At 41.9% G+C, this 25438-nt stretch overlaps 1 protein-coding gene across 1 annotated transcript in view; it reads left to right on the top strand.

Annotated features, from left to right (window-relative positions):
- The window catches only part of LOC115384436 (alpha-tectorin-like), a 29238-nt gene extending 9385 nt beyond the window's left edge, over nt 1–19853 (top strand). The window contains exons 7-24 of the mRNA XM_030086710.1: nt 12167–12567; nt 12665–13238; nt 13328–13911; nt 14005–14557; nt 14727–15322; nt 15677–15834; nt 16010–16407; nt 16492–16688; nt 16825–17220; nt 17315–17598; nt 17740–18017; nt 18172–18291; nt 18383–18567; nt 18651–18811; nt 18951–19202; nt 19288–19447; nt 19522–19627; nt 19711–19853. Of these exons, the coding sequence (XP_029942570.1) occupies nt 12167–12567; nt 12665–13238; nt 13328–13911; nt 14005–14557; nt 14727–15322; nt 15677–15834; nt 16010–16407; nt 16492–16688; nt 16825–17220; nt 17315–17598; nt 17740–18017; nt 18172–18291; nt 18383–18567; nt 18651–18811; nt 18951–19202; nt 19288–19447; nt 19522–19627; nt 19711–19853 (5546 nt within the window). The remainder of the gene's footprint in view (nt 1–12166; nt 12568–12664; nt 13239–13327; nt 13912–14004; nt 14558–14726; nt 15323–15676; nt 15835–16009; nt 16408–16491; nt 16689–16824; nt 17221–17314; nt 17599–17739; nt 18018–18171; nt 18292–18382; nt 18568–18650; nt 18812–18950; nt 19203–19287; nt 19448–19521; nt 19628–19710) is intronic.
- Nucleotides 19854–25438: the final 5585 nt, after the last annotated feature.

Consider the following 25438-nt stretch of genomic DNA (forward strand, 5'->3'; position numbering starts at 1 on the left):
ATGCAGAGAATGGTGATGCTGACCTCCGATCCCTCAGTAGCGCAAGGAAAACACAACGGAGTTGCAGCTTTGTTAAAGCACCAAATACCACACCTAACTGAACAACATTGTGTGGCCCATAGAAAGGACTTGGGTATTGATGATGCCTGGAAAGATGTGCCTTTGATGTGAGATGTGGAAACTCTTCTTAGAACTGTGTATTCCACTTTCTCTCGGTCCACTGTGAAGAAGGGCAAAATGGAGGACCGAGCAAAGATTCTTGATGAAGATACATTGTCATTCAGGCCTCTGAACGAAGTGTGATGACTGTCGTGACACCAAGCTGTCAATGCTGTTCTGAGGAACTACACTGTGCTTCAAGAATTCTGCAAAAGAGAATTCACTGAAAACAGAGATCCAGTGGCAAAATACTGCTACAAAAAGCTGAGTTATTCAAAGTTCAAGGTTACTGTCACTGCTCTGGGAGATGTTTTGGGTGAGCTGGCACAACTCTGCCTCACTTTACAAAGATGCAACCTAACTGTGATGGAAGGACATTGCTTTGCTAGAGCAAAGATTGAGAAGTTGCGCTCCCAATACCTGAAGGAGGATATACAGTGGAGTGACCTTGTCAAACAGGCAATGGGGGCCTCATCAGCTGATGGCAGAAATACTGGTGAGATTACTCTTTTCATTAGTAAGCTCTGTGATCACATGGATGCTCGTTTTCCAGAGGATGAATTAAAGGAATGGTCTGCTGGAAAACAGAAGAGAACCATATTCTGGAGTATTTGGTTTCTTTTTTTCTCCTCCCTCTTTCTTCTGGTGTATTAATTATTTTGTCTAACTTGTGATTTTTTTTCTCTTTCTTCTCTCTCTTTTTTCTTTTTTTCTTCTCTTTTCCTTGCTCTAACAGAAACTTGGCTTAAGCAAGATGACTATGTGAGGCTCAATGAATGTACCCCTCCAACCTATGTTAATTTCCAAACAGCTGGATCAACAGGTCGAGGTGGAGGTGTGGCAGTGATATCGCACTCCAGTCTTCTTCTTAAACCCAAAACTAATGTTAAATTCAACTCTTTTGAAAGCTTAATACTAACGCTTACTTGTCCAAATTGGAAGAATCAAAAAGCTGTGCTATTAATTATTGTGTATCGACCTCCTGGTCCTTACTCTGACTTTTTAACTGAGTTCTCAGAGTTTTTAAGCAATATAGTATTGGCTCATAACAAGATCCTTATAATAGGTGACTTTAACATCCATGTGGATGATTCTGGTGACAGTTTGAGTAATGCGTTTATTGCAGTATTAGATGGCATCGGTTTCACTCAAAATGTTGATGAATCCACTCATAGTCACAAGCACACCCTGGATCTGGTCTTAACATATGGGATAGAGGTCAGTGACCTAAATGTTCTCCCTCAGAACCCCATACTCTCAGACCATTTCTTAATTACTTTTCAGGTTTTATCCAATTCCAATTAAGCTTTTCAAAAATATTCTTCCAGTTATCTTAAATACGATCATAACTATAATAAATACGTCTCTAGAAATTGGCTATGTGCCACAGTCATTTAAATTCGCAGTAATCAAACCACTGCTGAAAAAAACCTAATCTTGATCCTGATATTCTAGCCAACGACAGACTGATATCAAATCTGCCTTTTATTTCAAAAGTTCTGGAAAAAGTCGTGGTTAAACAGCTTTGCCGCCACCTACAGGACAATAGTTTATTTGAGAAATTTCAGTCAGGATATAGAGCTTATCACAGCACTGAGACTGTGTTAGTTAAAGTCACCAATGACTTGCTATTGGCGGCTGACGCAGGTCTAGTCTCAATCCTGGTTCTCCTAGACCTCAGTGCAGCTTTTGATACAACTGACCACAATATTCTCCTGCAGAGGTTAGAATGTGAGGTCGGCATCAGAGGAAAAGCCCTCTGCTGGTTCAAATCCCATTTATCTAATAGGTACCAATTTTCCACGTTAACCAACAGTCCTCACCGTGCTCCCAGGTCAGTTATGGGGTTCCTCAAGGGTCCGTGCTCGGGCCAATTTTATTTCTGTTGTATATGCTTCCTTTAGGGAACAAAATTAGAAGTCACGATATCAATTTTCATTGCTATGCAGATGACACACAATTGTATTTATCTATAAAACCTGATCAAACTAATCAAATAGACAGACTCAGTGACTGTATCAGAGAAATTAAAACCTGGATGACTACGAACTATCTCCGTCTTAATCCTGGCAAAACAGAGGTCATTATACTAGGCCCCCATAAACTGAGAGAGTGTCTATCTGAACAGATAGATAACGTCAGTGTATCCTCCTCCTCTACTGTCAGGAACCTCGGGGTCTTTTTTGATCAGGATATCTCCTTTAAAGCACACATCAACCTGACTTGTAAAACAGCATATTTCCACTTGCGCAACATAGCTAAAATAAGAAACATTTTACTTAGAAGTGATGCAGAAAAACTCATCCATGCATTTGTTTCTACGAGACTGGACTACTGCAACTCCCTTCTTGCAGCCTGCTCAAAAAGTGCATTAAAAAACTTTCAATTGGTTCAAAATGCGGCCGCCAGATTATTAACCGGAACTAGAAGACGTGAACACATTACTCCCGTTCTAAAATCTCTTCACTGGCTTCCTGTCGAGTTTAGAGTTAGATTTAAAATCCTTCTCCTCACTTACAAAATCCTAAATGGGATGGCTCCAACCTATCTCCAAGATGCTTTAACGCCTTATCAACCAATCAGAGCACTTCACTCTCAAAATGCAGGGTTACTGGTGACTCCTGGGGTCTCTAAATGGACACTAGGTGGAAGAGCCTTTAGCTATCAGGCACCGTTTTTATGGAACCAGCTTCCAAGTGGTGTCAAAGAGGCAGACACAGTCTCCACATTTAAGGTTAGGCTCAAGACGTTTCTCTTCGATGCAGCCTATGATCAGGTCAGCTAGGTATTCTAAACTAATCTAAACTAAACTAAACTAAACTAAACTAAACTAAACTAAACGAAACTAACTAAATACTAGTTTAAATACTAAACTATCCACAAAGCCGCCCCAGGAGCGAGAATGCTGTGGGAAGTACGGTGCACTGAGCCCTATCCTCTAATGTCTGAATGTTATTCCCTTTAGTCCGTTCACTGCTTTTCACCTGTTGTCCCCCCCTTCGAGGGGGAGTCTTCTCGAGTTTCAGTTGCTGACTCCATTATTACGAGGGCCTACGAACAAGCTCCGTCCGGACGGGGAGGACACTCCTGTCGGTGCTGTGCCCGCAGACTAGCTTCGGTTCTACTTCTGGGATCCATGCTTCTTGTGCTGGACCGTCCAACGGACTGTACTCAACATAGTCCTAAGCTTTACTTCTTATTGTCTCATGCCAGCTGTTGCCAAAGCTGTCCGTCCCTGGGAGTGGGATCCCTCCATGCTGTGGTTCTCCCCAAGATTTCTTCTTTTCCCACTGGGTTTTTGGAGTTTTTTCTTGCCAGATGTGAGGGTCTAAGGCGGTGGTTGCTTCGTTTTGTCTCGTTACTGTGAATTTGACAAATTAGCATTATGGTTATTCACTGTTTTTTTTTTTTTTTTTTTTACCAACCAATGTAACATCTTGAAGCCCTCTGAGGCAACTGTTGTTGTGACACTGGGCTATACAAAAATAAATTGATTGATTGATTGATTGATTGATCTTTCTCTCTCTTGAAGCAATGTTCAAAACTTTTGGGTTGGTCTTTATTTACATTTAAAGGAGGTTACTGCTTAGTATTGAGGAGGTATGATTGTCATGTACCAAGTAGAAAATAAAAACTTGATAAAAAAAAAAAAAAAAGGAGTGGTCTGCATTTGATATTGAAGCACTGAGCTCCGACATCAGTTTTGACTAGTGATGGGTCGATGAGGCGTCATGAAGCATTTCGACACAATGCAAAACTGTATTGATACTGTGTTTGATACTGTGTCGCTGAATACTGACACCTGCTGGACCCTAAAAATCCCTACAGGCAACCTAGTTGAAAGACTCAACTGACACTGATTCCATGACCTAGTTAGTATAACTAGGTCATGTTTTAGTATAACTAAAACAACAAATGAGAGAAAAACAGAATAAAGTGGATGGATTGAAACAGCTGGTAAAATGCATAATGACAAGAAAATAATCGTACAGATACATAGATTAATTTAAGACTGTTGAAGGTTGACAACATTACATCAGGAGGATAGAAGAGGCAGATAGAAAACCGGTAAAAAGAGAAAATAAATAAATAAAATAACAATAACAAATCGATACATAAAATAAAGTGAAATAATACCTGAGTTCATCCTGGTTGTATCTGGGACTTCATTTTCATGCTTGGCCCGATAATGCCTCAGCACTGAATAGGTGCTTCTGTTCAAATAAGAGAATTCTGTTGAACAAATGCGACATCTGCAGAAAACAATATGAATATTAAACTCAGAGCCACTTTGAAATTAATCTGAATTCAGACAAATCAAGCGGAAAATCCAAGAGGAACAGGATGAAACAACAAGGATATTAAAACAATTACCTTATTTCACGAGATCAAAATGGTCCCACAAGGTGGAAACCTTTCTCTTTGCTTGAGGCTGCTCCATAATTCTTGATGAATTTTAGGATGATCACGTTTGAGTAGATCAGAGATTCGTCTCTCAGAGATGGCCCATACATCCCGATACACGACAGATGCGCTTCCTTTTCAACACAGTTTGGCGCGTCAGTGTCAGTTTGAAACAGTTCCAGTATCGGTCACGTGACTTTCTTAAAGCGATACATGCACCGACACGGGGTTTCGCTCTATGAGCTCGACGCACGCGCTGACGCATCGGTATTGCTGGACACATCACTAGTTTTGACTATGGATCAGCAGATGTTGCCACTTTAGCAAAGAAGTATGAGGCCATTCTCCACCACCCACAGTCTATGGAGGCCATCAACAGTCAATACGCCGAATTCAAGTACATAATGAAGCAAATACTTAAAATGGAGTCAGTTAGCACATTCTTAGATACGGTTGCTGCAGCACTTCGATGTGAGGAGCTAAAAGAGATCTCACAGCTAACTTGTGGATATTTGTGCTACATTTCAAGCTTCCAGTGCAGATTGTGAAAGAGGATTTAGTTTAATGAATCACATCAAAACAGCATCCAGAAATCGTCTTGAAATGGCACATTTGGACCAGCTGATGAGCATAAAGTCAAAGCAAGAAGCAGACGAAGCCATCAACCTGGACAAAGTGTACAACCATTGGAGAAGTGAGAAGGCGAGACATGAAAAATAAGGTAAAATTTAAATCTACAACAGTTGGAGTGCGATAATCACAAGCAACATCACACATCATTGTGCAAATTGTGAATGTTTTAACAAAACATAACAAAATGTTATGTCTGAAAGGTGTATATGTATCATTTCTTCCATAACAGGACCCTAAGCCAGGCCACAACTGGACCTCACCTAGGCCAAAGCAGGACTCTTTCCATGTCCAAAGCAGGACTCTTCTCATCGCCAAAGCAGGACTCTCTCACATAACATACTACACATCTACGCTACACATGTCCGCAGCTCCTCCACAGCTTCACTGGTCCATATTTTTTGCTGTCTTAACAACAGGTTTAGTGAGCTTCAGTCTCTGCCTTCATTGTTTTCTGAGCAAGCAGATATTGGGTCAGTGATCAGACATAATATCAACTGTAGCTTCAGAATAATTGTAATTAAAAACCTTTTTTTAGTTTGGTCTCCTGACAAGGTTTTGTGCTTTGCACTTCACTGAAACCATGAGCAGGAACTACAGAACTGCTGTACTGAGTCAACAAAATATGTTCTTTTGTGCATTTCTTAAAGGGCCAAATGAAGACGAGACAGTGTTGGGGCCATGATTGTTTCGCAATGAGCATTAGAGGTCAACAACAGTGTTCCACATTTAGTCAGAATTTTGTTCATGTTTGATTTTGTTTTGCCTATTTTGTAGCACAGGTTAAAAAAAATAAAAGATCATAGTTCTCTACTTTTCACAAGTTGTTTCTCGTGTCTGGTTAGTTCTTCAATTCTTCAGAAGGTATCTTCATCTTTGACCCTGAGATGAGTCCCAACAAGACTGGACCACTGCATGCCACCATTTAACACAATATCTGGAGGCACCATAATGAAATGCAGCCACAAATTCAGACTAGTTCTGGTTTACTTATATGATGTGTTCATATTTGACCTAGAACTTTGTCATGGTTTAGGCTAGACAAGATCATAGACTGTAAACCAAGTTCGTGGTAAGTCTGAGAGCTGTGGCTCCCGTTTGACTGAGTACTAACGTATTCAGCTCTTGCTTGAAATGTGGCATTATGACTGGGCTGTGGGTCATATGTGAGAAATAAGTGTGGACCACTCGTGTCATTCCATGTGGTAGGTGGGTCAGAATAAAAGTGCATAGTGGCCCAAATTTGGGTGAGTGCTGGTTTATTTGGTCTCTTCTTGGCTGATATTAGGCACTGTGTTGGTTTTGTTGTGGCCCACTGCTGGCAAACAACTGTTGACCACCTTTGTGCCATCATTCCACATCGTACTTGGACCAGAATAAAAGCGTACAGTGGCCCACATTCGGTTGAGTGCTGGTTTATTCGGCCTGTTTCTGGTTGACATGTAACATTGTGAAGGCTTAGTTGCGGCCTAGTTTTGGCAAACAGGAGCGGCCCTCCCAGGTGCCATCATTCCATGCGGTATGTGGGCCGTTTGAACATGTCAGGTATGGGCCAGATATGGGACAAAAGAATTTTTGCAAGTGGCCCACATTCGGTTGAGAGCTGGTTTATTTGGTTATTGCATTGTTGGCAGATGTTAAAAATAAATCAATTGTAGTCTGTGGTGAGTAATAATGCAGCATCAAATGATTTTAAAAATTATATGCAAATGGCAGGACTATGTAATATGATTACAAAACCAACCAGAATTACTACCCATAGCGCAACCATCATTGATAACATATACACAAGTTTCCACAGAGACATATTTATTGGCAATCTTATGACCGATGTGAGTGATCACTTACCTGAAAATCCTTCAATTTAAATAATGCCTACAATACCTTATTAATTCATATAGCAAAAATTGCAAAGTAACGAAAATTGCTTGTGGTGAGAAACATACTATTAATAACCCATGGATGACAAGCAGTCTGAATAACGCCTGTAAGAAAAAAAATATCTCTACAGAGTTTCTCAACCTAAGAACAAAAGAAGCTGAGGTTTGGTATAAAAAATATAAAAATAAACTGATATAAATCTTAAGACAACAGAAAAATGATTACTACACATAATTAATAGAGAAAAGCAAAAATAGTACAAAAAACACCTGGGTTGTAATCAACACAGTCTTGCACAAAGGCAAGTTTAAACCCATAATTCCAAACTATATAACCAAAAACAAAATAGACATTTTTGAAAAAAAGGACATTGTAGAGGAATTTAATTATTACCTTGAGAATATAGGAAAAAAAAATATATCTCAAAATATCCCAGACGAAAACATAGATATTGGAATAATACAAAATAATGAATGCAGCATCTTTCTTGAGCCTGTACGAGCAAGTGAAATATTCAGTATTGTTCGTAATTTTCCAAATAAAAATTCCAATGACTATACAGACATGAACATGTTACTAATAAAACAAATAATAGATGTTGTGATTGAACCCTTTAAATAAATCTGTAGCTTGTCATTTACCACAGGAACATTTTCAGAGTGTGAAAATAGCCAAAGTAATTCTACTTTTCAAAAAAGGAAATAAAATTGACGTCTCCAATTACAGACCCATATCGTTACTTCCTCAGCTTTCTAAAATTTTATAAAAATTATTTGTGATCAGATTAAATAAATTTATTGATAAACAAAAAATTTTAAGTAACAATCAATATGGATTTCGGACTAATCACTCAACCGCCACAGCAATTACAGAACTGGCAAAAGAAATTACAAATGCAATAGACAAGAAATGTTTTTTAGTAAGTGTCTTCGTGGATCTTCAAAAAGCATTTGATACTCTAGATCATGACATATTACTGTGTAAATTATATAGGTACGGTATAAGAGATGTTGCTTATGAATGGGTCAAAAGTTATATAAAAGATGGAGAACAATTTGTTCAAATTAACGACATAAAATCTAAAAATTGTAACGTAACTTGTAGGGTTCCTCAAGGATCCATTCTTGGACCAGTACTCTTTCTTCTCTATATTAATGACATTGAAACTGCTTCCAACTTATTGAAATGCATCTTGTTTGTGGACGATACCATGATGTATTATGCTGGAGACAATATGAATGAAGTATTAGAAAATGTGGAGAAAGAGGTTAAGAATGTTTTAAAATGGTTCAACGCTAACAAACTTTCTCTGAATATCAGTAAAACCAAATATACGATTTCTCGTTGCAGAAGGAAAGAAGATGTCGACTCAACACTGACAGTGGAAGGTATAGAGATTGAAAGAACAAATGAAGTTAAGTTCTTAGGTGTATCGCTGGACGAACAACTAACATGGAAATCCCATATAGAGTACGTTAAAACTGAGGTTTCTCAAACCATCGCCGTGATGTATAAATTGAAAGAGTCACTTCACAATAATTCTTTGTTTCTATTGTAAAATTCATTGATCATACCATATCTGACCTACTGTGTTGAAGTCTGGGGAAATGCTTGTAAGACCCACAGTGAACCACACTTCCTTTTACCGAAACGAGCGATTCGTGTGGTGAATGGAAGTGGTTACAGAGACAACACTAATACAATACTTATAACATTGAAATCCTTAAAACTCAAGGAATTGGTTGAACGAAACCTTCTTAAAACAATGTATAAAGTTCACTGGAAAAAATTACCGTATTGGCCCGAATATAAGACGACTCCGATTATAACACGACCCCTATTTTTCAAAAATCATTTTGTGAAAAAAAAAAAAAAAAATGCTGAAGACAATAAGGTCACTCATGAAACAACTTTTTATTATACAATTATAAACTCAAAAATGCACAACTGAGATAACATTTCACGTGATATAAAATGAAAAAATATATTCTCTTTCTCAAAATAAGAAACAATAAGCAACAAATAAGAAGCCTCAAGAGGTCAAAACTGCATAAATGATGCAAATAACTTTCCAGTTCTTTTAGCTAAATCCCGGCTCTGGTGGTGGGCATTCTTTTTTCAATTTTTTAACTCTGCTGCATTGATCACCATCAGTTTAAAGTTGGTATCATAACTTCGCCTCTGTTGTTTGCTCAGTTGTCCAGCGTTGGAGCCCCTTTGTTCCAGATGATCCGCCATTTTTCATCAGATCATTTGATCTCATTTCGTCGCTCCACTCGCTCTCTGGTCAGTGATACTTTGGCTCCATGTAGCGGTGTGGATGCGTATTGACCATCTACCGTAAGTCCACGATTATAACACGACCCCACTTTTGAGGATGCAATTTCTGTAATAAAACATCGTCTTATATTTGGGTCAATACGGTACCATATAACATACAGAATAGATTTGCAAAGCGAGACAGTCAATATAGTTTAAGAGGAACTGAAGTCTTCAAACTACCGGAGTCAAGAACGAAATTGAAGGAAAGATGCATTACAACAAAAGGAATCAAATTATGGAATAAACTTGACAGTGAAATTAAGAGGTCTCAGTCCATTTACACCTTCAGGAAATGTTTAAAAGCACAGTTATTGGTAGGGTACGACTCTGCTTTAAAGTATAGTCAAAAATTAGAGTGATTGCTTCTTTATTTTGTTGTAAATATTTCGTGATGGTTTTTTGTATTTTGATTTTGTGAAATGGTTGTATTTGATTTCGTAAAGTTTTTTGTTATCTGTTAACAAATCTTGGCAAATTGTCATTTATTTTATGTTGATAGGGGCAGACATTATAAGTATCACTTCTTTCTGTTCCCTTTCATTTCTTTTAAAAGAATGAAACAAATAAAATCAATCAATCAATTTGGTCTGTTTCTGGTTGACATGTGACATTGTGAAGGCTTAGTTGTGGCTTACTTTTGGCAAACAGGAGCGGCCCTCCCAAATGCCATCATTCAATGTGGTATGTGGGCCGTTTGAACCTGTCAGATATGGGCCAGATATGGGCCAAAAGAATTTTGCAAGTGGCCCACATTCGGTTGAGAGCTGGTTTATTTGGCCTGTTTCTGGTTGACATCTGAAATTGTCTAGGCTTGGTTGTGGCCCACTTTTGGCAAACAGGAGCGGCCCTCCCAAGTGCCATCCTTTCATGCGGTATGTGGGCCATATGAACATGTCAGGGATGGGCCAGATATGGGCCCAAAGAATTTTGCTATCTGGGCCAGGACAGATTTTTTTAAAACAGGCTTTTGGCCCATAATTTCTTTTGCCAGAGGCATTGCAAAGAAATGACTGAATGCTATGAGGAACTACATTTGCGTATATAAACCCTTCAGGTATCCTCGGAGCTCACATCAACTTGATGGGAACACAGGGAGAAGACAGGAGAAGGTAATCAATTTGGATTGAACATTGTTTTCAAACTGTTGTTGAGCATAGCAAGATAGGGAGATTTTCAAGTTGTATTTATTATTTGCAGTTTTGATAATCAATTACTAAACTGTATATGACCTTGTCCATCTTTCACTTTCATTCATTTTCTGTTCACAGGTTTTTCTTCTGAGCGTCAGAGAATGGCAAGACACATGATTTTGTTTGTGGTGCTTTTCAGCATCATAAGTAAGTTATAAAAGTCAATTCAGTCACATTTATGTGGGTGTATGAACCCAAATTCATGCATTTTTCATTTTATAATGTTTTTTTTTCTAGTTGGAGTGGCTCCTCGGCAGTCAGGTGAGTTCACTGAAATCCTAATCCTCGATCTCTGTCAAGAGAAATAGGGCCTCAGACGTGTGCAGCTGAAATCATCAAATAAAGAATTTAAATAATTTTTTTTCCAGAAAAAGATTTTTAGATTTAAGTGCTCATACATGTTTCTTTTAATTTTTTTGTTTTGTATACCTTCATTAAAAAAGTGAATTCAACCAATATTAAAGCAATACAGAAAGACTATGGCTATAGATATATTATTTTTTGTTACTTCAATATTTGCATTATTCTACCTCATAGGACCTCTGTACCCGATAAATGGAAGACGAAGTTCACGATCGGACGACGGCAATTCGCCTCGGATTCATCTCAGCCAACCATTTGTTTACTTCGGACATTCGTACTCACAGATTTATGTATGTTTCTCTTTCTTTCGAGAACTTGAAATAGTTCAAACTCGCAATGGTTGTACTGAGAGCTGACTGTGTGTTTTTTTCGCAGGTGAACCATAACGGACACCTGACCTTCACCGGCCCGTGGAGAAGTTTCACGCCTCAACGCTTCCCGATCAATGGATCAAGAGACGTCATTGCTCCATTTTGGACATACATAGACAACCGTGAAAGAGGTCAGATCATCTACAAAGAACACAGAGGTGGCCACATTCTCCAACAAGCTACTCAGGACGTCAATCAGTATTTCCCGGGGCTGAACTTCCAAGCCGTCTCGGTGTTTGTAGCAACCTGGTACGAGGTGGCTTATTATCCAAGAACATCAACTGTGAGTCCTCTTTATCCTCAAAACAAATGTTTATGTGCTTGGTGACTTCATGTGCATGCTGATTATATGAATAAAATGAACCTTTAATTTTTTTCTTTTTCAGGAAGCAACATTTCAGGCAGTCCTGATTTCTGGTGGACGGTACTCATTTGTGCTCATGAATTATGGGGCAATAGACAGGACGAATCTCAGCATACAGGTAAGAGTCATTAAATTCTACTTTATAATGCTGAATTTTTTTGAAAATGAGTGAAGTACAACTTAAAATGCCATGTGCCTTGTGATTTCCAGATTGGGTACGACACAGTCCATTCAGTTCATTATCACTCCATCCCGTTCTACTTTGGCACTGACGCAGATGGGAGGGTTTTCCAGCAGAGAAGCAACGTGAATGTCCCCGGTCGCTTTGCCTTCCGGACAGACTCTGGAACGAGTGGCTGTGCTTTTGATGGTGAGACTTAAGCAGCTTGATGACCTGCTTTTCTGAATGCTGGCCAACATTAGAGTGACTGTTGATGAAATCAAAGCCTTTCAAGGAGGAATTTCTTCTGCTTCCTCTGCAGGTGTGCCGGTGCAGCTGGGCGACTCCTTCTGGAGCGACGGGACGTGTGCGGAGAGGTGCACGTGCACATCAGAAGGCCTGCAGTGTCAAAGCCAGCCCTGCTCCTTTTCCCAGATCTGTCGGCCCGCCGCCTTTCAGTTCTCCTGCCAGACGATACAGAGACGCACGTGCAACATCGTCGGCGATCCCCATTACTACACCTTAGACAACCAAGTCTTTCACTTTCAGGGCACGTGCACTTATGTCCTCTCTGAGCAGTGTGGCAGTGCGCTGCCATATTACAGAGTCGAAGGCAAAAATGAGCACAGGGGAAGTACCAGAGTGTCTTGGGTTCGACTGGTCAAAGTGTTTGTCTACGATGAAGTCATCGAGTTGGTCAAAGGACATCGTGGTAAAGCGAAGGTTGGTTATTGCCTTTATTGATTCTAGTATAAAGAAATACAATATTTGATTAAATGCAGGTTTATCAAACTGAGCATTCTTGCTGTTCTGTTTACAGGTTAATGGGGACTTTGTGTCAACTCCAATCTCTCTCAATAATGGCACAGTGCAGGTTTATCAGTCAGGTTTTTTTGTGGTCATCAACACTGACTTTGGCTTGGAGGTGTCTTATGACACCAATCATCATGTCCGGATCAGCGTGCCCCTCGATTACCGAAACTCCACGTGTGGCCTGTGTGGAAATTTCAACAATCGTCCCGAAGACGACTTCCGAACCCGTCAGGGTGCGATCGTGAGCTCGGATGTGGATTTCGCCAACAGCTGGAGAGCGTCCGGAGATGACGAGCCCAGCTGTGATGTCCGATGTGGAGGTCTGGACTGCTCTGGCTGCACAGCTGAGCAGACGGAGCTCTACAGCACCACTGCCCATTGTGGCATCATTCAGAGCAGCTCAGGACCTTTTGCTGCCTGCCATCAACAACATCCCCCCCAGAGGTTTGTGGAGAGTTGTGTGTATGATCTGTGTGTAGGAGGAGGGTACCAGCCTTTTCTCTGTCAAGCCATTGAAGCCTACGCCAGTCAGTGCCAACAAAACGGTGTACAAGTAAGCTGGAGGAGACCTGGCTTCTGTGGTAAGACTGTTATTCCCTAATAATTCATTTCACCAGTCTTTTTAATATTTTCTTGTCAAGTTTATGGTAATTTCTTTTTGATCTTTTAGAAATCCCCTGCCCAGCCAACAGCCACTTTGAATCCCAAGGCACTGGATGTCCACCGACTTGCGTCAATCCCAATTTCACCGAAGACTGCCCCCTTCCTGCCCGAGAGAGCTGCGTCTGCAATGCGGGCTACGTCCTCAGCGCTGGAGTCTGCGTTCCTCATGCCGAGTGCGGTTGCAGCTTCGAAGGCCGCTACTACAGCTCTGGGGAAACTGTGATACTCGGCGAGGACTGTGGGAGACGCTGCAGCTGCAGTTACGGCTCCATGACTTGCAGCTCTCACGCTTGTGGCCCGCATGAATCCTGCAGCGTGGAGGAAGGAGAGCGAGGATGCCGACCAAATAGCTATGCGACGTGTTGGATAAGGGGCCCGGGGTCCTACCAGACATTCGACAAACTGACCTACCGATATCCCGGAGCATGCCGATTGACCCTCGCAAAAGTAATGGGGACGTCGAGCCACCCGCACTTTATGGTGACTGCAGAAAAGGTGCCGAGGATCAGGGAGGGTTTCATCCAGATTTTAAACTTTGAGGCAGAGGGAACACAAATCTCCATAGAGATGTCAATGTTCAGTCATGTTCAGGTAAGACACCCAATAAAAGTAAAACATCGTTCAATTTTATTTTATGTCATGAATACTGAAAACATACATTTCAACATATTTTCATACTTGCAGGTCGACAGTCAGCTGATCAAACTGCCCTACAGCTCTGCATCCAACCGGATCCAAATCTATCACAGCAGCCTCCACAGTGTCACCCTTCGCACCTCCTTTGGCGTGACCGTGCAGACCGTTTGGCCTCACTTTGTCCAGGTCACTGCGCCAAGCGTCTATGCTGGTTCACTCGGTGGACTCTGTGGTAATTACAATGGTCACCCTCATGATGACTTCCGCACGCCCAACGGCTTCCTGGTCAACAGTTCTCAGACGTTTGGGGATAGCTGGAGAGATGGCTCCCTGTCCGCACACTGTGTGGAAAATCTGGATGAAGATACCGAGAATAATCACAACGTCAGTGAGTACTGTGGCATTCTCACCTCGCCACAAGGACCTTTTGCGCCGTGTTGGTCGACGGTGGACCCACAGCAGCAGGTGCATGTGTGTGAGCAGATCATTCAGGGATCTGAGGATCCGGCATCGAAGGTGTGTGAGGTTCTCCGAGATTATGCACTCATGTGTCAACAGAACGGTGTTGTCCTGGAAGAGTGGAGGAATGTGACAGGCTGTGGTAAGTGCCAAAATACTTAAAATTTTTCTTTGTTTTCGAGATTTGATTTGTTGTTTTTAAAACTGCAATTGACCATTTCACGCCTGTTATATTTCATTCACCATCAATCCATATGGCTGAAACACTTTGATTATTAACTTAAATCTCTTGTATTTTTCTGTCTTGACAGAGTTGGCCTGCCCTGCAAACAGTCATTATGAACTCTGTGGAGACTCCTGCCCTTCTGCCTGCCCCAGCCTCTCTTTCCCCTTCACCTGCAACACTCAGTGTCAAGAGGGCTGCCAGTGTGATGACGGTTTTGTCCTCAATGGGAACCAGTGTGTGCCGCCTACATCCTGTGGATGCTATCATCAAGGACGCTATCGGCACGGCGGCGAGCAATTCAAGGATGGCGAGGAATGCCAGAGCTTGTGCACATGTAACGGCACAACTGGGACTGTTCACTGTGTCCCCAGCTCCTGCGGTCCTCAGGAGTCCTGTCGTGTGGTGGAGGGCGTCTTTGGCTGCCACCCCAAACCCCACGGCACCTGCTACGCCTCCGGAGACCCTCACTACAAAACCTTTGACGGCATGAAATATGACTTTCAGGGAACCTGCCGCTACATCCTGGCAAAAGACTGCAATGCGACCGGGCTCCGTCAGTTTTCTGTGGAAGCTAAGAATGAGCCGTGGAATGGCCAGCTGGTTTCAGTAACAGCTGAGGTTTTTGTGAAAGTCTGGGGGTATGAAGTGCGCATGTCAAGGAACAATCGGGGCATGGTGGAGGTGAGAGGAATCATTTCCAAATGTCTAATTTCAGCAAAGTTGTCAATCTTTCCGAGTGCAGATGATATTTCACCCCAACTATGATCCAGGACTGTTGTTTTATGACCAGAAATCCAAGTAGATTAAGATATTTAAAAAGTAGTTTCGATGCAGCAATACTAATGCATTATTTGGTCCACATACAGTCATTTTAAATTCATTGAACATAGCTCTGAATGTATTCGTCAGGATAGATATACATATCTGTTGAGCTTTCACCATCATCAATAGTCACAAAAAAAAAAAAAAAAAAACATTAAGTGAACAGTCACATGATATTAGCCTGCCTTTATGATTTGTTCTGTGATTCTACAGGTGGATGGAATAATAACAAACTTGCCAGTGGTCTTGAATGGAAGTCGCGTCACTATCTTTGTTTCTGGGTCTCGAACATTCGTCAATGCTGATTTTGGCCTGAGTGTCACTTTCGACGGACGCTCCACGGTGTTCATCACTCTGCCCTCTGACTTCAGGTACTTTTTAAATTCAAATGCTTTGATTTCAACTACCAGCAACCTGAAATGGTTGAAAACATTCCATGCATTTTGTTGAAACACTAGTTGTCTTGCTTTATTTTTTTCCAATAAAAGTCAATCTTCCTTCGACTCATAATAACGAGACATTTCCTGCTTCATTCAATACCATCAGAGGAAAAACATGTGGACTTTGTGGAAACTTCAATGGAAACAGCAGCGACGATTTCGACACACCATCTGGAACAGTCACATCTCCAGATGAATTCGGGGCCGCCTGGAAGGTGGCGGGTAATTACAGCTGCAGTGACGGGTGTGGCTCGTCCTGCCCACGGTGTACCGACGAGCAGCCTGCCAGAGACCAGTGCCAGGTGATCCGAGCAGCCGACGGCCCCTTCAGCTTCTGCCACGACCAGGTGGACCCAGCGCCATTTTTCAGTGACTGCGTGTTCGACGTATGCGTGTCAGGGAGCGGGGGTCCCGATCTTTTGTGCCAAGCCATCGAGGCTTACGTCAGTGCCTGTCAGTCTGCTAATGTTCCAATCTTCCCATGGAGACAGAACACCACATGCAGTGAGTCCAGCTGTCATTTTTGAAGCAAGTCTGTGTAAGTCTGTAAATCGATGAACACCATCTTTTATTCCCTTGCTTTGTTAGGACTGGACTGTCCGGCTAACAGTCACTATGAGCTGTGTGGTACGGACTGTGGGCACACCTGTGCCAGCAGCCCCGATGCCACCTGTGAGCATGTTTGCTCTGAGGGATGCTTCTGTGATGAAGGCTTCCTGAGGAGTGGGACGCAGTGTGTTCCTATGGAAAGCTGCGGCTGCCAGTATGACGGCTTCTACTACAATGTAAGTGACATTTGCTTCATCCAGTCCTCATTGATTGGAACTTTTTGTCAGAATATTAAGAATATTAATATAATATTATATATTACATTATATAATATTAATATAAGAGTCATCTAACCTTTCTGTCATACGACAGGCTGGAGACTCTTTCTGGACAGATGGCTGCTCCCAGAGGTGCAAATGTCATGCTCCCAATGACCTGCGCTGCTCTGCTGCGTCTTGCATCTTAGACCAACGCTGCACCATCAAAAACGGTCTTCTGGGCTGCTTTGATGCGATGTCGACTTGCACCGTGTGGGGAGATCCACACTATGTCAGCTTTGATGGAGCGCTGAGTCATTTCCAGGGCACATGCTCTTACATTATTACCGAGAGTGTCCGGCACCGCGCCAACGAAACCCAGTTTAGAGTGATAGGAACCAATAATCACCGTGGCAACAACCTTGTGTCATTTGTATCAGCAGTGGATGTTTACCTCTCAAACCACCCTGAGAGTGTGCACGTCAGGATTGGACCCAACAGAAGAGTAAAGGTAATATCTTTAACTTTAACATTTGCTGCTTGATCTGTTGGGAAAACAGATGTTTCTTTACTTCTAACCTGTCTTTGACCTTTCACCCTCACAGATAAATGGAAGTGCGGTGTCTCTTCCCACCATTGCAGGGACCTTAGCTCAGCTGGAACGGCAGGGAAACTTCATAGTGGTCAATGCCGGGGACTTGGTTGTCCAGTTCGACGGTCAGAGTACTCTGCTCGTCAGAACAGCCGAGAACCGCAAGAACAGACTCACGGGGATGTGCGGGAATGCCAACAATGATCCAGCAGATGACAAAGTGTTTCCCAACGGCACTCTGGCGGTGAACGACAATGAGTTTGGACACAGCTGGAAGGCATCCACAAGCCAACCAAGGTGAACACTTATGAAATACTTAATTACTGCAAATAAATCAAAAAGAACATGTCCTAAATGGTAATTTTGAAAGTTATTATACACAACCAGGCAAGATAAAAACATTTTCTAGGTTGTTTAAAGGCTGCTGTGTTTGTCCAGATGTGGATCCACTGATGAGAGAATCACCGATCAGCTGAGCGACCTCACCAACGTGGAAGGATACTCTGCGCTCTGCAGCATCATCACCAACACCAGCGGCCCCTTCGCTGCCTGCCACCCACACTCGGACCCTCGACCGTTCTTCAGCTCCTGCGTCTATGACCTCTGCCTCTACACCACAGCCAATGGCATGCTGTGTTCTGCAGTGGCCGCTTACGAGAGAACCTGCGCCGTGGCGGGAGTGAACGTCTCCGAGTGGCGCTCTGGATTGTCCTGTGGTATGTTCTATTTCCCCCCTCAGGTTGTTCTTCTACAAAAAGTGATCATGTGATGACTGAATAGAGCAGATCGGGGGATCTTTCTGAACTTTGTTTCAGAATTTGCTGTTTCTTTGTGTAACTTGTCGGTTTTTCCTCTTTTTTGTCCGTGCAGCCGAGTCAGATCCCTGTGAGCAGCTGGACTGCGCAGAACATGAGTGGTGTGGCCAGAAGAACGGCGTGTATGGCTGCTTCTGTGACGAACACCACCATCGGCCCAACAATGAGAGCTATGGTACCAGCAACTCCACGATTTTTGCTCCAAACAGTAAAATTGATCGTCTGGATGAACTTTGCACAAATTGTTTCCCATTTGTATCCCACAGATTCGTCCATCACTTGTGTGAGCAGCTCAGGCACCATGTCTGTGTCCCGCTGTCAGCTGTTTGAGGCTGGTTTCCCCTTCACTGTCCTGCACCTTCAAGATGACTCCTGCAACGGGACGCTTGAGGACGGACGCCTGGTGTTCCGCTTTGACAACAGCGACCAGCTGTGTGGGACCGTCCTCAGGGTACAGATTTCTATTGTCGACTGCAATAATGATCTTACTGCAGGTGATTCATGATTTTTTTGTTTTGTCTTTTCGATTTCAAGAGCAATGGAACCCACTTCATGTACGAGAACGTCATAAAAGGAGACATAGATTCTCACGGAGGTCTGATCAGCCGCCAGAGGAGCATCAATCTGCGGTTCTGCTGTGAATACCCTCTGACTCAAGCCCTGTCCATGGCTGTGGGAATCAACCCGGTAGAAAGGTGACGATGGTTTCCTTCCATTCTTCAGCTTGTGATTAAAATGTGTTTGAAGTCTTACATTCAGACTGATAATACAGTCAAAACAAATGAAACATGTTAATATTTAGACTTCTTTTCCTCTTTTATGTTCCTCTCATAGCATCGTTGGGAAGAAGCTCCCGGCCGGCCGGGGACTGTATCAGACTAAGATGCTGCCCTACTACGACGCCGAGTTCCGCCAACCCTTCGCCAGCAACAGGAATGCAACGATAGAATTGGACCAGGAGCTGTATGTGGAAGTGCAGTCCGAAGGGGTCGATGCCAGCCAGCTCTCCACCATCCTGGACTCCTGCTGGGCCACACCCGTCAACGTTGCTGACCACCCTGTCCGCTGGGATCTCCTCATTTCACAGTAACTATTCTTACAATCTTTGACTCAGTTTTCTGATTGTGAATCTCCTTTGTAATAATCATTGTTCCACTCTCCTTATCTTCAGGTGTCCTAATCCAGCAGATGGGACCGTAGACGTGATCCAGAACGGCGTCTCCACCGTGTCCCGTTTCTCCTTCAGGATGTTCACCTTCACCAACTACACCTCCATCTACCTGCACTGCCAGGTGCACCTGTGCCTGTTGCAGCACAACAACTGCACCACGGTACGTCTCTGCTGGTGGATGGTGCAGCGTGGCGTCTCCGGAGCTCTCTAACGGCGTGGCGTCTCTCTCCACAGAACTGCTACCCGGGTTACAGCCACCGGCGATCTCGGAGGGACGTGTCCTACCACGACTCGACGGCCATCTCGGTCGGACCGCTCACCCTGAAGCGGGACAAAAGAGGTGACTCTGCCATCTTGTGGATCACTCAGAGCCTGATCAATCCATTTATTGTGAATCACTGGACTCCATTTCCTCTCTTACAGGCTTGGTGGTTCGTGCACAGAGTGCTGTGGCCCAAGCGACGCCGGCCCACGTGGCGGCGGCGGCGGCGGCCCTGCTCGGCACCGTCCTGATGGCCACAGTTGTGCTCTGGGTGAAAAGAAAGATCCAACAGAAAAAGAACTGAGGCATCACTTTCTGTGAATTAACGTCTTGGTGGTTTTTCTTTCTCAGAAGGTTTTTTTTTCTTGAGATGCTTGCAATAGTATTCAAATATATTGTTTATGTGAAGTTTTGAAAAGATGAGGGGAGAGGGCAACTTTTAAAACGTACTGCACTGATTGCTTTCAGTTGTTTCTTTTATGATTAATAATAATTGTTGATTGTATTGATTTAAATTATTTTATTATATTATTGTTGGATGTAATTATGTATAATGAAGGCCAAGAAACTTTAACTGCTGCCATTAGATCAAACCGTCTGTACGCTGTGACAATGAAAACAGCAGCGGTTCTATTTAGGCTGTGTGAACATCAAGGAAACCCCAAAGGGTGTGCGGGGTTCTGGGTTCTGTCCAGAATGCAGAGGTAGCAGGAAAAAATAGTCGTTAAAAGCAGCTCATGACATTACAGCTCCTCAGTTGCTTTACACCTGCTCGAGTTGTTACTGAAGTCTGATGTGACATGTGACTCAAGCTGTGGTAGTAATTGATCGATATGTGTTATTTTGAAGTTATCTGGCCTTTTCTTGTTTGTTTTTATATAAATGCTGGAGATGTGTTTTGATGTATACTCAGCTTGCTGAAACATTTTACATATTCTGAAGTGATTGTGACAAAATCCATACCAACATATGAAGGAGCTTAAATACAGTTTGAGTTTATCAATGTGAAAATTGCCATTTCATATTTAAATGCTCATTTGTGTTTTAGATGTGAAGTGATTATTTAAATGATCACTTCACATCTCAAACACAAATAAGCATTTAACCTGTAATTACAGGTTAAAATATTCACAGATGATTAGGTACAGTTCATGTTGTGGTTAATTACTTTTTAAAATATGTGTATAAATAAGTGAAGGTTAAAAATCCATATGGATAAGGTTTGTTGGATGTTATGGAGTAAACTGAGGTTTTCTGGAAGTTTGCATCTTTAATTGCCTGTTAAAAAAAAGTTTCGCTTTGGGTGTGGCTGTCCTGCATCAGACAGACAGTTGGGCAAGTGGAGTGGAGCCACAGTTTTTTTTTTTTACCTCTCTTTCTCTTTTTCTTTATACCTCTGGACATTACCTTTGCTATTTTATTTATTTCTCTAGACATTATGTTTTTGTCACACGACTTTGAAGTTTAACAGTTTGAGTGAATCGAGAGGATTCTGTGGAGTTTTTTGTATTTCATGTGTGGATTTCAAGAGGAGATTGGAGCATCAAGGTTGGGCTTCATTATTCAGGAACCTACAATATATGTGTTTAATGTAATAGGTTCTTACCTCTTAATTATCCGTGAATCTGCAGGCATGCTGATACCAAATAAAGCTGTGTTTCGAGTGGAATTGTTTCTTTGTTTATCATTCAATTGGTAACCGGCTAAAACGGAAGGGCATTTATTTATTTGGCAGTTCAAATACAAGTCATGTGAAACATGTTATGACAAAACGTAAAAAGCGAAGTCCTAATGAAGTCCGAAGTTTTCATGAAAAAGAATACAGCTGTTCTTTAATACTGCACAAACACATTTATAGTTCAGTCAAAAGGCACAACGGTGTCACCGATGTTTGTCAGTGCACAGCACAGTTGCACAGTTTTGTCTTCATCCTCTTCTGGCTGCAGCATGTAGGTCTGCTCCTCCACTGGTTCACAACCACTGGTCGCACAGTCACTTCATGACATGGTCTGTAAAGCCACCAAACTCTCAGCAGCTTCTAAATTTTTCCTCCTCTTGTTGCAGCCTCTAGCATGTTCATCACAGGCCTGGGCTGCTGGAGGTGGTGCTGGGACCTTGTTGTGGCCCAGATCCACTAATGGCAACCAGTCAGTTGTGTCTGGGGGAAACAGGTCTGATGGATGTCCTGGAGTGGACAGATGAAAAAAAAAAAAAAAAAAAGACATTAAAAAAAAAAATCTGTGTCACAAACAGGTCATTACATGAACTACAATTTACATAGACTCTACTATATAGAATATGAGGAATAACCCTGGACATACTGTCTTGTAATCACGGTCACTTTTTAACTCTCATAATAAATCATAGTCACTTCATCATCCACACATTCTGTTGCACTAAAACATACTGTACATATTAGTATATATATTATAGCTCCTGTTATATTTTAGATTCATGCTCTATTTTAAGTTAGGTCTTTCCTCCTTTTAGATCTATATTATTATTATATTATCCTATTGAAATTCTTATTAAGATTTGGACTATTATTTATTCTTATTCCTTATTTACACATTGCCTGACTGTTTTGCCCCTGTGTGTTCTTTGAGCCTCTGTAATGGTAAATTTCTCCATGGTGAGATGAATAAAGGCTGTAGTATTCTATACACATCCATACATGCTCACAGAATTACTCTAAACCTTGAAGATTAAGAAATGCTGAACTCTATCCTTACAATACCAAACAAGTTATATGGTGCATTGGAAGTTGATTTGTTATTTTGGGCACATTTACTTGAGGGTCCCCTGGAGTGGCTGCTCCCAAGTATCAGTTGCTCTGATTCGAAATTGTTTCTGAAGCAGCACTAACCCTCAGTAATAGTCAATCCTAACTCCAACACCAAAACGTATGCTCTAATTTTAGACAGTAGTCTAATATAAGTTCGGTTGCGCCACAGTGCAGAGCACAGGGTTCCCACAAAAGTCATTCTGATCAAATGCTGCATAAAATCATCAAGTAATAACGCTGAGCTTACCGGATACAAAGTGGAGATCATAGACTCTCATGTTCTTTATGCTTGATTCCAGCACATCTGCTCTTGAAATCCTCGTTAGCCAGCTAGCCGTCTTCTTTGAGAGACTTGTTGAGTCTGCTCTCCTTGGTGCGTGAAAACAGCCGGTATCCGAAATAAAAAAAAAAAAAAAAAAAAAAAACGAGCACATCGCGGTCTGCCCGCATCCCACAACAGCACAAAAGTTCACCATTGTCAGTCTGGACTATTCTAGTCATGCACGGGCGATGATTTGAACCGGACAATCTATTCAGTCCCCCTGAAACCGCTGTGTGACCACACCGTGTGTGTGCCCTCCAACATGGCGACTGTTGTGGAAGGTCACGTGACGTCTGTTAGGAACACCCTGTTGTAGATGGTCCCTTAATCCCGCAGCACCACCAGCTGCTAATCGAAAACAATATTGCTTCTGGCGCTTGATAGACAGATACTTTTAATAAAAATGAGCTTGTAGCAAATAGTCCACCTCACAACGATGGGCTGGAGGCGCCCTTTGTATGTTACTGGCGTTTGTTAAAGAGTTCTTGAGACCGAAAGTCCGCATCTGTCAATACGCTGCTAACTTTAATGGACTGTTCAGTGAATGATATACCTAATTCGTAGCCACGAATGAGTAATTCGTGTGCACAATTTATTATTTCGCGGCCACAAATTAGCTTGTGGAAGCTTATTCAGTCGCGCTGACATCATGAGTTCTCATTTTGGAGCTCAAACTTACCGCGGTGGAGCTAGCTTGTAGCCTGAGCTGAGGACAGCCAGCTGTGGTGTGCGTGCGGAGTAGTGACCACTCTCTTGCATCGCTTTCTGCTCGGCTTGAATCAGTGGTGCCGTGAACAGCAATTAGTGATTGTGAAACGCATACTGTAATGCACTATATCGAAAATGTGTTTAAAACTCATATCACCGTTATTGAAAAAAAATATACCGAGGTATATATTGATATCGAAATTTTGTCCAGCCCTATCATGATGATTATTATGAAGATATGAATATCTTTATCTATTACAGAATTTCCCAGTTTGAGATCAATAAAGTAACTCTCTCTCTCTCTCTCTCTCTCTCTCTCTCTCTCTCTCTCTCTCTCTCTCTCTCTCGTTATTCTTCTTATTATTACTTTTCATGTCTTCTCAGAGTGCCCGGAACCTGAATCCTCACCCTTACTGTGCAGAATATTTTGGCCAGAAACTTCACATGGACCAAAATGAAAAGCTGGTCATGTTCGGTATGACTCATGTGGTAGCCATTGATGGCTATAGTGGAAAGGTGGTTGGCTATTCCACAATGCCCATAAAACATAACCTCACCATCTATGGAGAGATTTGCAGGTATGCCTGCAATGTTGAGTTGTGTGTTGTGTTGTGTATATTATTTCATAGCTTTTACAGTTGTGTAATTTAGGTGGGTTGAAGTTGAAAGAAAAAAAAGACAGAACAACTTAACCCAGAATAAATCATCTTCTAAGTATCCATAGTATTCTTAGAAAAGATCATGAATAACTATTTAAAATTCAGGTCAAATTGCAAAATATAAATTATAGAGCTGAATGGTTCTACTGTGATTTATAGAACCATCGATCATCTATTCAATTCAGATCTATTTAAAACCTGTTAGCGAGAAAAATATCTTCTTTTTTTTCCATTTCGTTTATTTTTGTTCATTCATTTGTGTCTTAGGGAAGCAGTTTGTAGCTATGGATTATGGGATCAGCTGTGAACTGACTGTGGGATCGAGTTCCACCTGACCGTGTTCATGGAGGAGAAACTGGCAGCCTACAGATACAGCACAGACCGACCACCATTTCTTCAGACAACGTCAACATTGGTAAGTTTGGTTTGGGAGTAAATGTAATGCATTGTTGGGTAGAGCCGTTGAGATGTTTTGCTTCCATTCACATTTATAAACTTGAACATAACTTTTCCTTGCTCAATTCCAGAACTATCGTATTGAGAGGATTTGGCCAGAGGTTTGTCTGTTCAAACAAAAGCTTTTTCCATAGTGTAAAAACGTCTTTACCTTTTTCTACCGTTAGTAGTAGTTAGTAGTTAACAAGCACTACAGTGCAGGAATTTTTTTTTTTTTAGTTTAACTAGTAACATATAATAATACTGGTCATATCAATTCAGAAATTGATCTTTGACATCATGTATGCTTTCCTTTCTAGGTGAATAATAGGGTCAATTACCTTGTTAAGGCCTGTCTGACTCATTTGCTGAATCAAGAGGTCATAAATATGGAGGATCAGACCATCAAACTCTGTGTGTCAGCTTTAGCGTGCCAGGTTGCTTGTGTCGGCTTGAACCATTTTGTTGAGTCATGGAATGCCCACAGGGTGCCAGGTGTTCATATTCTCACACTCTCACTGTCAGTCTTCCTCTCTGTATGTCTTTCTTTTTCTAATTTTGCATGTTGCATGTTGTTTTGGTATTGGAAATAATTAACTTGTAATTTGATACATTCAGTATGTTTAATATTTTGCAGTTGCTTAATTGTTGTTATTCTCAGGAGTCTGGAATACAACTTAGTCTGAGGAAGGCTATCCCATTTTGAAATTTACCTACCTCCTATTTTTTTTAAGCTCTGGATCTTCATTTTTTGCCTTGTGCCAGTAATGCTATGTGTTCAAATTTCTATCAGGCAGAGGGATTCCTAATGCTTTGGCATCAGGTGGCTGTCCAGTCAGGATAGCTGGGGATCTCCTACCCTGCGCTTCAGATGTAGCTGATCTTTATGATGCGGAGAGAGGCTCATCGTTGACCAGACAGTCCTCATTCGGGAGCGATCCTTTTGCATCTGAGGAAGAGAGAGATCATGCACAGGGACG

This window comes from Salarias fasciatus, unplaced genomic scaffold, assembly GCF_902148845.1.
Source record: "Salarias fasciatus unplaced genomic scaffold, fSalaFa1.1, whole genome shotgun sequence".
Lineage (NCBI taxonomy): Eukaryota > Metazoa > Chordata > Actinopteri > Blenniiformes > Blenniidae > Salarias > Salarias fasciatus.